At 42.5% G+C, this 17119-nt stretch overlaps 1 protein-coding gene across 1 annotated transcript in view; it reads right to left on the bottom strand.

Moving 5' to 3' along the window:
- Positions 1-10423, bottom strand: part of TELO2 (telomere maintenance 2) — a 58195-nt gene extending 47772 nt beyond the window's left edge. Inside the window, exons 1-4 of the mRNA XM_073636605.1 lie at positions 10271-10423; positions 8495-8842; positions 5703-5983; positions 2819-2887 (exon numbers count right to left, since the gene is read on the bottom strand). Coding sequence (XP_073492706.1) covers positions 2819-2887; positions 5703-5983; positions 8495-8826 — 682 coding nt within the window. The 5' untranslated portion in view covers positions 8827-8842; positions 10271-10423. The remainder of the gene's footprint in view (positions 1-2818; positions 2888-5702; positions 5984-8494; positions 8843-10270) is intronic.
- Positions 10424-17119: the final 6696 nt, after the last annotated feature.

Genomic DNA, 17119 nt, shown 5'->3' with positions numbered 1-17119 from the left:
TGGCCCTGAGGGCAGGGTTAATGACCACTGCTCTATTATATTGTTTCAAAAAAATACCCATTGATCCTGTCAGTAAACATGGGAGCTGATAGCTTTCTGTGCTGCATTATCAGTTACATTGTCCCAGTGATATGAGGACTACAGAACCCCTTCCTTCTATGTTATAAAGAAAAAGAGAGGATGAGGTATTCGTAAGTCCTGTCCTAAGGTGACAACACTGCTTCTCTATGGATACAGTCAATGAGATTGTCATCCTAGAACAGGAAGCGTGTTACTGGCAGGATCAGCACGTGAAAATAACGAAGAAAAAAAAGCCTGGAAAAAATAGAAATATAATGCAGCCACCAAATCTAAAGACTTATAAGTTGCAATATTACATTTTGTTTTTTGAGTTTAGATTTAAGACAGGTAATAGCACTTGGGAACCACAGCTTAGCTGCTCTTTAAACACATCACTAAACAGAACTCCTCCCTACACTAATAAATAGAAGAAAAAAAACACGTTAAAGTGGCGCTATCAACATGGCATACTTTGAAAAAGCTAAAACACATATATATTTATATAAAAAGTACCATTTATTTGTCTTAAATTAAAAAATAAAATAAATAAAACGGAGGTTCCTAAGCTCCCAAACTAGACTTCAGTCTCTATATGAAGGATTGTAGGCATTTCACATAATTAGAGAATTATTTGAGTCAATTGTTTTCCATCAGACTTGTTTTGTAGATTTGTACAGATATTAGGAAAACTACAAAGCAGGAATCCAAGACTGTATTGCCTTTTACACGTGGTACTGATGTTTGAGTTTAGGCTTTTTTGGACATAATTTCCGGTGTTTGTTTAGAGCCAATTTGCACATACTTATGCACATTGGCGCACACAATACCTTTCGAGGTAAATATTTGAGGTTATATTTGCACACAACGGTGCAAAATACTGACCAGGAACACAGATTTTTAAATTATTAAAAAAAACAAAAAAAAAAAAAAAACGCTGTACTGAGCTTTTTCAAGCTGCAGTGTGCAAGAGGCCTATATGTAATGAGCAAAAATTTCTACCACTAATTACGTATAAATGCTTACAAACTAATGTTTTTGTATATTTATATGTGATGAATAAAAACAAAAAGACATATAAATTAGAGCCTTCACCCTAAGGCCTCATGCCCACGGACGTTTTTACAGCCGCTTTTATGAGCGTTTTTTGCAGCTTAAAAACACCTTTCCATATTAGCCTATGGCCTCATGCCCACCATGGTGTTTTTGAGCTGTAAATGGCATAGGCGTTTTTAAGCTGCAAAAAAAAAAAAACCCAGGACCAGGGCGTTCTGAGGCACGGCACTAGAGCTGTAAAAGCGCCAATCGCAAAAAAATGTGCAAAAACGACGCATCGCCATTTTTGAGCTCCGGCGTTTCTGTGGCATTGTGGGAAATTTGGGAGTGTCATATACCTGAGAGGTTTATGTTTCTTAAAAAACGCTACTTAACACTAACGCACATAAACGCTAATGTTTTTAATGCCGCTTTTTCTAGGCATCGGTACTAGCTTTACAGCTCGTTTTTAAAAACGTCCGTGGGCATGAGGCCTAAAGGGCATGTCATTTTGGCCTACCTCTTGTCCCTCCCTCTCTTACAACTGGACAGAATTATTTTTAAATCTAATGTCACTTATTTGTGCTGCAAAGCACTACTTTTTTGCGTTTCTTACTTATGCGTTTCTTGCATTTCAAAATAAGAATTACGCTAGCTTCTCCCCACCCTCTGCGCATGTGCAGTTATGCCGAAGGGTTTCTAGTCCAGAGTGAGCCCGGCAGCACAACTGCACACACACACACACACAGTTTTTTTCTTCAACCATCTGCGCATGCGCCAAGTTCCTACACACGTGCGCAAAGCCGGCTAAGAGGGAAATCACCCTTGCAGAAAATCACTTGTGCGGGCGCAGATGTACCAAAGGGCACTGTCAGGACCCAAAGGGCAGGCAGAGCCCTTCAGCTCATTTGAGCATGCTCAATAACGGTGGCACTGCAGGTGGTGGTGGTGGTGGTGGTGGTGGTGGGGGGGGGGGGGGGATGGTAGTATGAAAAACAGTGAACCTCCCAAATAACACTTTCCCCACCTTGGGGCTGCTTTTGGTTCCACTTGGTTAAAGCCTCACTTGGATTGCCTCCTCGTGTTGCCACATATATAGATGTATGGGTCTTTAAAAGATCGAACTTTCTCTGTGCAATGGACTCATACAATAGTGAGGGCCCCCCATGGTGTAGTACGTTTTTAGAAATGTTTTATTAGTTAAAATTGCACTTACATCTGATAAAGAACATTTGCATGCAATACATAAAGCAGGGCAGCGGCTCCCGCGTCACTTCATGTTTTGGCACTCAGTCACCCGGCTTCACATAGCAATTGCGATTGAAGGTATTAGTTTGTATTAAGATAGGCGCAGCACTGCTACATATAAAATAATTTTCTTTATATGGGTTGTGGGAACACAATTTTTGTATTTATTACTTATATATTTTTGATTGATTGTCTTAATATTAAAATGTAGCATATAAAATGCTCACATAGCGCGGTTATATCTAAATAGAAACAACTTTGAATTGTTGATCTGTGTATAAAAAAAAAAAAAGGACCACCACTAAAATTCTCTGCAACTTTGACAGGATGCCAAATTCAGAAAAGAGGCGCAAATATAGTAAACCACTGTAATAATATATGTTGCTATGCACAGGAAAAGCAGTCAGTCGCTCTGTGACCAGTATTATTGGGCAATTTGTTTCACCGCTATGCCTCTACCATGTTCAAGTCTACTCACTTTGCCGGCCTTGCATGCAGACTTTGCCAAGCAGCTGAGATACAAAATTGATGGAGCAGCCTTTGCCATCTATGAAGAAAAGAAAAATAGGATTAAAAAAAGATTATGCAAATAGTTTTTTCCCTAATATGACAAGCGGGGCCGCTGATAAGGCAGTACAGCCAGCCTTCCTATACTGGGCCCAGGGCACATCAGTTCAAAAGGGGGGCCGGGCACCTTCTGAGCAGTAGGGCCAGCTCTACAGTCTTATTGCAGACACCGATCCTCCCCCTGCAGCGCTGCTGGCTTCTCCTCCTCTTTCTCCCTCCTGCTGCACTGCAGGTGGATTGGTCCTACCACATGTGCCCATTCCATCTCCTGCCGGGGCCCCCTGTGTGCCCCTTTCCCCCACAGCACTGCTGGCTTCCCTCCTCCCCTCTCCCACAGGAAGATGCTACGGGAGCACAGTGGTAAGTTTTAGGATGGAGAGCAGGATAAAGGCCGGGTAAATGTGTAATTTACGGGAACCTTCCTTTCCCGGATGCACACAGTAAGCAATCAGTACCAACCACTCCTGTGTCCATTCATCACTGAAGCAAAGTTTACTATGCTTCAGTTTGTGAATGAGCAGGAAGATTCAGAGAGCTTCCTAGTCATTCATCCGTGTAGCTGAAGCTGCAGAGAAAGGAACTAATAAATCTTTGTCCTCAGTCACATTCTGTGATTTCTAGCAGCAGCCCTGATGACATGGCAATAGGTTTGCTTTACTCTCCCCATTCCTGGTGACATATACTTACCTTTCCTTCACTTCGCCTCTATTCTGTTCAGTATCAGGAGCTAAAAAGAAATAGCTGGTACATCTGGGTACGGAATATGAACAGGGATCATTCTGGTATTCAATGTCAGTTTATAGACAAAATATGAATGAGCATTTGACTCACTCCATGTGACAGGGATAACCAGCACTGTATAATGGGGAGTCCATAGTCCTCTGCTACAACTCCAACAACTTGAAGTTTACACAGGACTTTCCTTCACTTCCAGCAGATAAAATGAGTTGCAGGCAAGTAAAAGATAAGTAAACATGTGCTGCTGGAGAGAGCTACATTAAAATGAACCTATTGCTTTAACCCGCACAGGCACAGCATTGATTTATTTATTTTATTTTAACCGCTCAGTGATTAGTCTGCAGAATACATGCACTGACTTTCCTCAGAGGCCATTATATATATATATATATATATATATATATATATATATATATATATATATATATATATATATATATATATATATATATATATATATATATACACACACACATATACACACACACACACACACACACATACACACACACACACACCGATCAGCCTAAACTTTATGACCACTGGGAAGTTAAGCGAATAACATTCATGATCTCATTACAATAGCAACTGAAAGTGGGTAGGATATATTGGGCAGATAGCAAACATGTTGTCCGTGAAGTTGATGTTTTGAAAGCAGAAAAAATGGGCATCACAGTTTGTTATGTATGGGGCTGTGTGGCCACAAACAGGTTAGGGTGCCCATGCTGATCCGTATCCACAGACAAAAGTGCCTACAATGGGCAAGTAACTATCAGAACTGGACCACAGAGCAATGGAAGAAGGTAGCCTGGTCTGATGAATCACATTTTCTTTTACATTATGTGGATGGCCGGGTGAGTGCACATCGCCTACCTAGGGAAAAAAAAAAAACAAATGGCACCAGGATGCAGTATAGGATGAAGGCAAGCCATTGGAGGGAGTGTGATGCTTTGGGCAATGTTCTGCTGGCAAACCTTGGGTCCTGCCATTTATGTGGATATTACTTGACCATACCACCTACCAAAACATTGTTGCTGACCAAGTACACCCCTTAATGGAAACGGCATTGTCTGAAAGCAGTGGCCTCTTCCAGCGGAATACTGCACACTGTCACACTGCAAAAATGGTTCATGGTTCAAGACTCAACGAGTTTAAAGTGTTGACTTGGCTTTCAAATTCTCCAGATCTCAATCCAGTTAAGCATCTATGGGATGTACTGGAAAAACAAGTCTGATCCATGGAGGCCCTACCTCGTGACTTACAGGACTTAAAGTCTCTGCTGCCAACAGCTTGGTGCCAGATACCCCAGCATTTTTTCAGGTCTAGTGGGGTCAATGCCTCAACGGCTGTTTTGGTGGCAAAAGGGTGACCTACTCAATATTAGGTGGGTGGTTATAAAGATATGGCTGATCAGTGTGTGTGTGTGTGTATATATATATATATATATATATATATATATATAGTTAGTGTATGTATGCGTGTGTGTTGCTCTTCACATAAAGCAGTGTGTGTGTTCTAACCTACAGTACGTATACCCATTGAAGTACCTGGACACGTTTCGGGGGCTACCTCGGTGGCTGCTTCCAATATGGCAGATCATCAATCTGTTCCCTTGGCTATTAACATCAGAGAAATGGTGCAACAGTCATAATGTGATTGGTGAACAATGTTCTCCGTGGTATATAACATTATGAACACGGTATATTGTGAATTGCTGAAAATGCTCGGCCCGCAAAAAGGTTTAACGCTATTTGGGGCTGGATGGATGCTGGCTAGCATGGAACGAACTTAAGGTTTGATACATTGATGTGGTTTTTTGTTCTTGGACTCACTATTTTGTCTTCCTCATTTCAATGTCATGAAAATTTTGAAGATTAAATTATGAAGAAAAAAAAATACAAAGACTTTAAAAAAAAGATTTAAACTTATAAATTCACAAGGGGTACCCGGACTTCATAAGTAATTATGAAAAAAAAGTTTAGCTGGACCTTTTCTTAAGAGGTAAACTTTCACAGTGGTTTCTACACAATGCACTCAAATCATGGATGTCAAGTTACCTCTTAATGACACAGACACCATCTGCAGCACTTTCAGGATGGCATTTCCGATGTGAGGGAAGTAGTTTTGGGAATAGAAGATGGACTTATTATGTTTCTGCAGACAATTGGCCACATGGTCAGGCAAGTTACAGATTTTTGCCAAGATAGCTTCATGCAAGACAGGAGTTGGAGTGGCTTCCAGCTGCTGCTCACACACCTCCCAGATGACTTCCGCCAGGGCCCCGCGATGCAAGAATTTCTCAAGAACGTGAACACAGTGATCCAGGCGAGCAGAGGGCCTTTAAAGGAACAAGCAAACAAAAACATGATGACCATACACTTCAGATGTATACGATGAGAAAGTCAGCTATTCACACTTCAACTGAAATGCTGACCATTTTGTCCCACAAATGCCAGTTTCAAACTTATTAGAAAAAAAGAACAGTTGGCAATAACTTACTAGACTTTACAGATTTTACCTTAAGTCAAGTTATAAACATACAAGGTAATTCTCAAGACAACATGAGTAATAAAAAGTATCTCTTCTTCTATCCATTAGGCCCCTTTCACGTGGGCGCTCTGATCAGGTCCGCCTGTCAGTTTTTCAGGTGGACCTGATCGGAGCCTCCATTCACTCCTCTGGAGCAGCGGATGTCAGCAGTGACATGTCCGTTGACATCCGCTGCTATCTGATCCGATCTGTGAAATCCAGGCGGAAGGAGACCCTATTTTCCATCCGTCTGGTGGACCGGATGTGATCGGATCCCATAGAGAAGTCAGTTTTCACCCAATCTCCCCATAGAGGAGAGCGGGGCTCCGACAAGCCTGTCTCTGCACAGTGAGCAAAGATGGACCTGTCATCTGAATGCTCGGCGGGGGATCAGCGGATCGATCCCCAACTGAGCAAAATGGAGTCCGCCGAGTGGACCTCCTGTGTGAAAGGACCCTTAGGCTCGGTTCACACTAGGGGCGGCACGACTTGCAGGTCGCCTCACCGAGGCGACCTGCACACGACTGCCACGGCGACTTGCAAAACGACTTCTGTATAGAAGTCTATGCAAGTCGCCCCCAAAGTAGTACAGGAACCTTGCGTCGCTCCACTTAGAACGGTTCCATTGTACAGAACGGGACGCTACTTGTAAGTCGACTAGGTCGCCTGACAAGTCGTCCTAGTGTGAACCGGGTCTTAGTGTTTTTTGGTTTTCAGTTTTTTCATGAATCTGAATTTATTAAAGTGATTCTATGGAAGGTTCGGTTCACACCTATGCAGCTTGCTTTTGAACGTTTCTGCAGTGATTTTTACACACGTATTTTACCGCGATTTGCATTTTTAATGGTTTTTTTTTTTTTGCCCAATTTGTTGATGGGCAGATTCAAAACCGAAAATTGCAGCAAAATCACAGCAAAAACACACTATATGCTTTTCTGCAGCTTCTCCATTGTAGTCTATTGAACCGAAGAAGAACCATTTTGCGTTTAAAAAAAGTCTCTGATCCTTTCCAAAAATGCTGTGGCTGAAAAAAGCATAGATGTGAATGTGTCCCATAGGAAACCATGTTCAATGAACTGTAGTACATTTCTGCAAAAAGCACCAAAAAAAAAAATTGCATAGGCGTGAACCAGGACTAAACCCTAAGCACTGGTCAACACTTATGTGGTGCGGGAAACACAGAAAACCATGTTTGTCTTCCACACCACATTGCTGCACAGCGTCCATGCGATCTGCTGCAGATGTCACTGTTAAAATAATGACATGCTGACACAGATCACAAAACACAGTGCGACTGCCAGAATCATACCGCATGGATGTAAACACCCATGCGATGCGATTCAGGTGCGGAAAAAAAGGGTCCTGCACCATTTTCATGCTCATTTGAGACAAAAAGAATGGCTCAAATCGCACTGCACAGACATCACAATGCGATGTGGTTCCTGTGCGAATCACATGCGGTGTCTGCATTGCACTAGTGTGAACCAAGGCTAAAGGTTTTTTACCTTCGTGCATTCTATGCATGAAGATAAAATCCTTCAGTGTGCAGCTGCCCCCTGAGCCCCCCCATTATACTTATCTGAGCCCGAATCCCGATCCAGTGATGTGCAGCAGAGCAGCGGCTCTCCCAGTCTCTGCCACCTCACTGCACCATTTGCTCCCGTTGCTGTCAATCAACCAGTGAGGAGGGAGCGGCGTGGGGGGGGGGGGGGGGGGCGTTTTCTAGGCGAGCTGTACTCTGTGTGTCTCAGATGCAAAGAGGTCGCTCCAGAATGAGCACGGCATAAGTGCCCCCATGGGAAGCAGCTTCCTATGGGGACACTTGTGGGGGTAGGGTCAATCTGGGACAGTTACAGGATAAGTTGACCTTTTGGAACATATGTGTGTTCCATAGAGAATTTAGGATGGAACATGTAACATATTCCAGCAGCTGCAGCCTCTCCCCCTCCCCCATTGGCTAGACAAAAAAAAAAAAAACGAATCATCAATGGCAGCTTAATGGTGAAAGTGAAAGAAAATCCCAAATTTTTACCTTAGGCCCCTTTCACACAAAGTCGCACAATTTCAGGGGATGCCTGTGTAAACTAGAGGTCTATGGACCTCAACTCGCATCAAAGTTGGACCAAATTAGTACAGGGACCACTTTGAAGTCGCCCAGATAGGAATGGTACTCATTGGAAATCATGGGGTACGACTTGTCATGCGGCTTTGCAGTCCCAGGACAAGTCGCACAAGTGTGAAAGAGACCTTATTCTATCTAAAATGAAATGAAAAAAGTTTTCCATTTGATTCTTTAGTTCTATTTGACTCAGACACTCACCCTGTTTGCCTCAGACTGTCCACCAGCACCAGGAAGGCTTGGTCTGCAGGACCCTCCAGGAAGAAACTGTCCCAAAGATCCAAATGTTCTGAAGTCAGAAGATCCAACCATTGGGGACCCATTTTGGTCACCAAAAACCTAAGAAAAGGAGTGTAGTGTGTTTTATAAAACTCGACCATCTCCTGCACAGTTGCCGGATTCTCACCCTGCCCAAGGAAACATTTCATGCCGGTCAGCACTTCCACCAATCTATCTCCATCAGAGATCTTTGACAAGTCGGTGAGGGCACCATAGACAGCAGAGCGCACAGACAGAATGTCCTGATCCATCATAGGGGGGCGCTGTAACCTACAACATGAAACACAGGCAGTCAGAGGCATGTACAGCAAAAGATGACCTTCTATCAGAGAATAAATGGAATCACTACAATCCCATGAAGGCTGTCACATGTTAATGTCATTTCAGAAGTCATTTTCAATATTTCTAAAATGTGTGGCTTTCATTAAATACATAGCTCCCAATTGTCCCTGATTTGGAGGGACTGTCCCATAATCCTTAATCCAATTACTAAAATTTCTACATTTGTAAACTTCAAAAGCCAATTTAAAGGAATAGTAGTGGTAAAAAGCACTTGTGGGTTTAACTAATAATTTTTTTGTACAATTCTCCTTTAAGGGGGCGTGCGCAAGAGGTGTGTCCTACGCCTGCATACATTTGCCAATAGGTGTCCCTCATTCCCATCTCAAAAAGTTGGGAGGCATGTTAAATATAACAGCTGGTGATCCTGCCATGAAGGACCTTGTGCCAGCACTTCCTGCTATAGGGTGACAACGCTGTGTCCCTGGACTGTTCGCCAGCGCTGTCACCCTCTCACATTCTCTCCCGATGGGGACCACATGCAGTCGTGCCAACATACATTGCATGAGTCTGCCCCAATAATTCTACTTCCTTTCGATTACCGGGAACTTCCTGCCAAAGAATCTCTGACAGGTGAAGATACTCAATACATGTGCAACTAATAGTATCTACACCACCATGGTTCTATCTTCCCTCCCACACTTTATGTGGATATCAAAGTGTCCCATTCATAATATGCTGGGATATATAGCACAGTGTCCCTGGAAATGACCGGTATGTCAGTCCAGTGTCACAGATCATATAATGGGATATATAGAACAGTGTCCCTGACTGGTATCTAAGCCTGGTGCCATGCAGGGAATGCTGAGATATATAGCACAGTGTCCCTGGAAATGCCCCGTGTGCCAGTCTAGTGCCATTCATGTCATACTGGAATATATAGCACAGTGTCCCTGGAAATGCCCCGTGTGCCAGTCTAGTGCCATTCATGTCATACTGGGATATATAGCACAGTGTCCCTGGAAATGCCCCGTGTGCCAGTCTAGTGCCATTCATGTCATACTGGAATATATAGCACAGTGTCCCTGGAAATGCTCCATATGCCAGTCTGGTGCCATTCATGTCATACTTGGATATTTAGCACAGTGTCCCTGGAAATGCCCCGTATGCCAGTCTAGTGCCATTCATGTCATACTGGGATATATAGCACAGTGTCCCTAGAAATGCCCCATATGCCAGTCTGGTGCCATTCATGTCATACTGGAATATATACATATTAGCCCCATGGTGGTCACACAGTTCTCAGCCAGGAAAGTCACCTTATCACATGTATGTTCATCAATAATCCCCTCCCCACAGTGTTATCTGTACACCACCCCACTCTCTGGCTGATAACCCTGCAGCAGCACATCCCAGTACCTGTCCCCAGGACTCCTCTCTATAGTCCAGTCAAGAGATCAGCTCTCAGTCCTCATCGGATTTCCCACACTGTGTACTAAGCTCCTTCCTTCCTGCAACCAAGCCTCGTTCTGGGACCTCAACACAGCTGACCTGCCTACAACCAAGCTTCGTTCTGGGACCTCAGCACAGCTGACCCGCCTACAACCAGACCTCGTTCTGGGACCTCAGCACAGCTGACCCGCCTACAATCAAGCTTCGTTCTGGACTAGTACAAAGCTCAGAACTGATTGTTATAGTATTACTATAGCATATTGATACCAATCTGCTCATAAAATATGTCAGGTGATGTTGTAAATTCTTTTATGAGTAAGATAATAAATCACTGAACTTGCCTACTGATCTTGTCAGAAATCCTACAATTTGCTGGCTAGTAGCTGTGCAAAAGATTGTCAGGCTTCATGCGGTACTTGAGTGGCCTACACCTATAGTAAAGGCACTTTTCAACTTTAGTAAGGGCTAATTCTCACTCTCTGCAACCATATTGTAAAACATCTGTCACCGGCTCACCGCAGGGACACAAAAGGAACAATTGTTTCCTATGTGTCCCATGCACACTGCAACCCAGCCTAGTGCTGCGCTAAAATGTAGACATGCTGCATTTTATTGTCGCACACTGTGCTAAATCGCCCTACATTGCAATGTATAAAGTGTACGTTTTGTACACTTAGCATAAAGTTTAGCATAAAGTTTATTTAAAAAAAAAACTGAAAACCCTCTCCCCCACAAAAAATAAGTGTCAAATGTTAAAGCGGAAGTAAAGATCTGTTAAAATCATAATGTGCTAGTATGCAAAGCATACTAGCACATTATGAAAGACTTACCTTCACTCACCAGTTCACGGGCTTCGGTCCTTTGAATGGCCGAGCCGCAATGACATACCTCTCCCAACTGTCCCTGATTTCGAGGGACTGTCCTTGATTTGGAGCAATGTCCCTCTGTCCCTCTTTCCCCCTCATTTGTCCCTCATTTTGGTCTGATCTGTATAGATGTATATAAATTGCACTTTTTATCTTTCAAAAAGTGTTTCCCAGTGCTAAACCTTTCATCTGATTTCTAAATTACTGTATTTGTACATTTTAAAAGCCAATATAAAGGAATAGTAGTGGTAAAAAAAGCACTTGTGGATTTAATTAACCTTTTTTTGGGGTTAATTTTCCTTTAAGGGGGTGTGGCAGGGGGTGTGTCCTATGCCTACATACATTTGCTAGTAGGTGTCCCTCATTCCCATCTTAAAATGTTTGGAGCTATGCAATGACGTCACTCTCACAGCACAGGGCTCTAAATGGATGCCACTAGAATGCCGTTCCTTCAAAGCGCATGCGCCGGTGACATCACCGGCTCCAAAGACAATGAATATCTCCTAAAAGATGCAGGTTTAGGAGATATTCCTTGTACCTACAGGTAAGATTTATTATAAGCTTACCTGTAGGTAGAAGTATCCAGAGGGACTTTACTACCACTTTAAAGGGGGGGGGGGGCAAACAAGCTTCTCTGATCCCACAAGGAGATCACTAAACACCATGCTGCATAGCAGCCACATACACCACGATCCGGAATGCAGAAGCTCCACATACGCCTAAGCCAAAATAGACTCCATAGAGGGGATTAAGGACAGGTTCACATATGTGCGGCTGTGGGTTCGTGCCTGGGGTCTGGTGCACGTCTGTTCACCGGTTCAAGTGCGATTTATTGAGAGCCGGTCACACTCACACATCCTGCAAATTGGATTCGGCAAAAAGCCACATCCAATTCACACATATGTGAACCCAGCCTAAAGTACAGAGGGAGATTCACATAGTGTAGTATTTACCAATTCATCTTAATAGAACAATGAAATTACACTTAGGCCCCTTTCACACTGGGGCGGTAGGGGGCGTCGGCGGTAAAACAGCGTTATTTTTAGCGCTGTTTTATCGCGGTATTCGGCCGCTAGCGGTGCGATTTTAACCCCCCGCTGGCGGCCGAAAAAGGGTTAAAATCCCTCGTATAGCGCGGCTATAGCCGCGGTATTACCGCGGTATAGCCGCGCTGTCCCATTGATTTCAATGAGCAGGAGCGGTTTAGGAGCGGTGAATACACCGCTCCTTCACCGCTCCAAAGATGCGGCTCGCAGGAGATTTTTTCTTCTCCTGCCAGCGCACCGCTTCAGTGTGAAAGCCCTCGGGCTTTCACACTGAACAAACAGCGGAGGCTGTTTAGGGGCGGTTTGCAAACCGCCCCAGTGTGAAAGGGGCCTTACAATCTCCAAGGAAATTACACAGCATGTGTTACAAACAGCCAGCAGGTCCAAACAGTCAGCTCGACTTGCAGAATGACGTCACGTGTGAGGCTCCTCCCAACGCGTTGCTCAGTAACAAGTGTCGTCTGGGGATCTGAGGCTCACAGGAGAACTTTTCATGGTGGTGCACATCATCATCATTTTTTCACCACAAGAGAGATGAAATGCTGTTTTGGAACTAAGCACTTTTTGCACTTTATAATATATTTGCACTATAGTTTTTACACATTATATATCGACTTGATTTATATGGATATGTTAATATAAAATTTGTTTATTATATGTTTAATGTACTTTACTGTGTTTCTTATGAGATGTATTAATTTGTAGAAGGACAGCACATTTTGGAATATTGTTTTATTGTCGTTTATTACACATCCTACTCGGATTTGTAGTTTAGATGCATCAGTATTTTTAATCAATTTTAAAATATATATTTTTGTCACTTTGTTTATGCACTAAGGTGATTTAAATATTTTTTAGCAAGAGCATGAATATTACTTGGGTTTAAAATACATTTAATGTGCAACATACTGTATCATATACAGTACAGAGGTAATGCATTTATTGTACAACATAACATATACAGTATATGTATTACATTTATGTGTATATTAATGATAATTTATTGTATGAAATTAGTTTTTTTTTTTTTACTTGATTTTCATTAACACATTATTTATTTTAGACCTGTTTGTTAAAATTAAAAAAACTGGAACTAGAGTCAAAAAACAAAAGCTTGTGAATCGTGCGTTAGGTGGTAGGCAACCTTGACACTGAGGACCCTTGCATTCAAATTGTAGGATGACATCATCTTGGAAATAGATGATGCCATCATCATAGGTATTCTGCTGTATTTTTTAGAATATGTACTACTCATTTTCTGAATAAAGTTTCATTCAGATGGGCACTGGCACTGATACCGCATACATGAGGCATTTGTTTTGATGCCTGCATCTGCGTGCAGGCAGTCACTTGCAGCTGTTTCCATCGGGCTCCCTCCCTTCCTGTGTCCCAGGCTGGTCCTTCCTTCATCTGCGCACTGCTAGTGACATACATTCCTGTAACCTCCTCCTGTCCCCCCTCCTCTCCATTGGTCTCCGGCTCATGCAGGTGAGAAGCATGCCTATGATTCTGCTTCTTGGCATCCTGGTTGCCAAGCAACTCCTTTCCTCATTCCTCTTTCCTGCCCTTATTGGTTCATCCATCCAAGGGCACCTGTTTTGAAGAGGAACTAAACCCTCATATCCTTTACAGCCAAGGAAGCTACCATCTTTGCCTCTGCTTGATCTGCGGTTGCCATGGTGCTGCATATGTGATCAGTTATGGCACCAGTCATTTGATGGTTGGATAGGTTGGTTGAGAGCACAAGCAACTGAGACAGTTATCATACCTGGCATGCCTTGAATGGAATGATTTTGGGAAACTATATCGATGGGTGAAGTTCTGACTTAAACATCCTGGGCCCTATGCCTGGGCTTTGTTTTGGGTTCTGCTCAGAGCCTGACTAGCCACCACTGGACTGTATTGTGATGTGCTATGTACCAACCCATTGACTGTTTTCTGACCACAGCTATGCCTGCCACCAGAACGGACCCACTATTTGTTTATGGACCTCTTCTCTGCCTGCCGCCTGGACCGGCCTTCTGCGTGTTTTCTGACCATGTCTCTGCCTACAGCTTGTACTGCTTGTACTGATCCATCTGCACATCTACGAACCACGCATCTGCCTCAGGATCTGAACCAGCCATCCTCTGCAGACATCTGTACTCCTGGAATGACAGGTTCTCTTCATTCACCATTGTTATACACCTTCCCGACCAACATCAGAGAGAGCGAGACATATCTGGGCTCTCAGACTCTATTTAACCTAACCACACCCTTTTAAGTTACACCAAATAATGTCACTTTTTTCACTTAATATGAGTTTACATTGATGTTGTGGTTATTAATTATTTTTATGAACATTTTTGATGGGGTTCATAACACCGGTCATTTATTTTTTAAATTGGTGCTGTGTTTATTGCCCTCATTGGATATATTGTCAGTTTGATGTTTTGAGACTGTCATTTACTGTATATCTTTCCATTTGTTTGTGTGTACATTTTGCATCATTTGCACTTTAATGATTCATTTTACATACTGGAAATGATTGCATTCGTATGTGTTTATTTAGTTTACTGTAGGGTTCATTTTAATTAGCACAATGCAAACCATTCCCACTGTTATCTCACATACAGGCCTACCGCATGCAGAAATTGCCTGTGATCAGTACCGATGGCTTCTCTGGGGACGTTTCCAGTGGTGTCAGCACAGTACTGATTATGTCTCTGTGGACATGTTTCCGAAAATTATTGTAAAATTATTCTATGAACATTTTCATTAATTTTTACATTTCAAAAAAAATTAATGAAACATTATAATGATAATTTATTGTATGCAATTTGTTTTTTATTTTCTTATTTAGACCTTTTTCTTAAAAAAAAAAGAGTTAAAGTGGAACTAAAAATTTAAAAAAATAAAATAAAAATTGTGAACAGGCAGCGTCTTTATTGAAGAACAGACATCCAATGTCTCCTCTGCAATAAAATACACCTACGTGCCTGCTCACAGTCTTCTGTAGAATGTACACTGTGCTGCGCATGCGCAGTATTTATTCCTTCTCTATGGGTGTTTATCATTGTGCAGGTACCGTGCTGATGCAGTCTCTGAGGACAATTTTTTTTTGTCAGTACAGAACTGATGCCATTTATGTACAGTACTGATTTACTGTACTGTTTCCCTGAGGACATGTTTCTGGTGGTGTGAAGTTATTGTTAATTTAGTCTGTGAATATTTTATTATTTTATTGTGTATATATTTTTTATCAATTCTGTTTAATTTTACGTGTATATTAATGATAATGTAATGTATGCAATTTGTTCATTTTTTGTCCCTGTTACCAAAGTTTTTAGATCTTTAAAAAAAAGAAAAAGAGTTAAAGTTGAACTTAAGTTATTAAAAAAAAAATATTTCCCACAGCGCTAATTATCCTCCATTGTTCTTCCTCCTGATCTTCCCTACCAATATCATGGTTTGGGAGGATTCCCGCTCTCCACATGACCTTCCTTCCAAAGCTCTTATATTTCTTTAGAGTCCTTCCGGTTCCCAAGCCCAGTTATATCCTGCGCATTGAACAGCACAAACTTTTGCGCTTCATTTGGCACCCGCGGCTTCTGGCGGCGACACTTTCTCACCATAGGTTTGTGGGTGGACTGGTGGTCCCCAACCTCAAACACTATTACACTGCAGCCAAAATCGCCCCACTCGCTTTGTTTCACGCAATGTCTAAAATGCCTATAAGGGTACATGTGCCGATTTCCGAGTGCTCCCCCCTTCCCCATATATAACCTTCTCTGGACATGCTCTGCGCATGGACCCCGGCTCTAAGATCTGTCTTTGCTCCATGCTCTATGCATCTTCCTTGGCTGGTGGCAAAGGAAAGGGGTTAAATAAGTTTATGAACTCTTCACACTGGACGGCATCAAATCTTTCAATCTTCTGGGAACACTGGGGAACACTGGGACTTACCGCCCTTTGAGGCTTTCCCATTACATTAGAAGCTTCCTTAAAAACCAGCCTGGTCACCCAAGGTAATTAACCTATTTTTAAAAATCAGTGCCAGAAAGATCCATATTCAAGGGGCTGATTTCAGACCTTTATGCCTACTTTGTGAATACCTCCAGCTCTGTGAAACTTTTGTACATAGTGAAACAGGAAGCTGACCTGGGCAAGACCCCGGATCAGGCAACTTGGAACATTTGGTTGGCCTCAAGGTTTGTACCATAATATATTGGTCAGGTAACGCACTGACACCTTTGCTGCCATAATGCTATGTGCTGAGTGTTCAGTGTGCCCCTGTGCTTTTGAGGAGGAGTGGGCTCCTTCCAGGCTCACCTGCCCTCTGCCTATCTATTAAAATGCATGTGCTTCCATTGTGGAGACTCTCAGTAGTTAGAGTTAGGGACTACAGAAAATGGGGTGTCTTGACGGGGCCTGTAGCTTACGCATGTATTTGCAAATGTGTGCAAACTAAACACCTGTTTTTAACACATATTGTTAGACAGGTCAATTCGCTTGGTTGCAGGTTGGTCGGTAAGTTTGAGCTTGGAAATGTCTTTGGTTTTGTTTGACATACGTTGCCTTTCCAGTGCTCCTTGTTGACCAGTTATAGATGGGGGCAGTGGCCACTTGTTTGAAAACAAAGAATGGCATTATTGGTACAAAAATTCTCCAATTATAGAGGAAAACTTTCCACCTACGCAGTTATGTTCCAGAGTAGATCATTTCTGATCATGTGCAGCCTTGCTCATTTTTTTAGGATAAATACTGTACTAATTAAGCGAAAATCGTTCGTTAGGTTAACTAACGAGACAAATTTTACAGCATATTCTTTTGGATGTTTTCGTCTGAACGGTCAACATCAGCTCTCGAAAAGCAATATGCTAACGAACAGAAAATTTCAGGATTGTTCTGCATATGGATATTTT

The sequence above is a fragment of the Aquarana catesbeiana genome, linkage group LG06 (assembly GCF_042186555.1).
Source record: "Aquarana catesbeiana isolate 2022-GZ linkage group LG06, ASM4218655v1, whole genome shotgun sequence".
Taxonomy (NCBI): Eukaryota; Metazoa; Chordata; class Amphibia; order Anura; family Ranidae; genus Aquarana; species Aquarana catesbeiana.
This window is presented reverse-complemented; position numbering and strand designations above follow the sequence as displayed.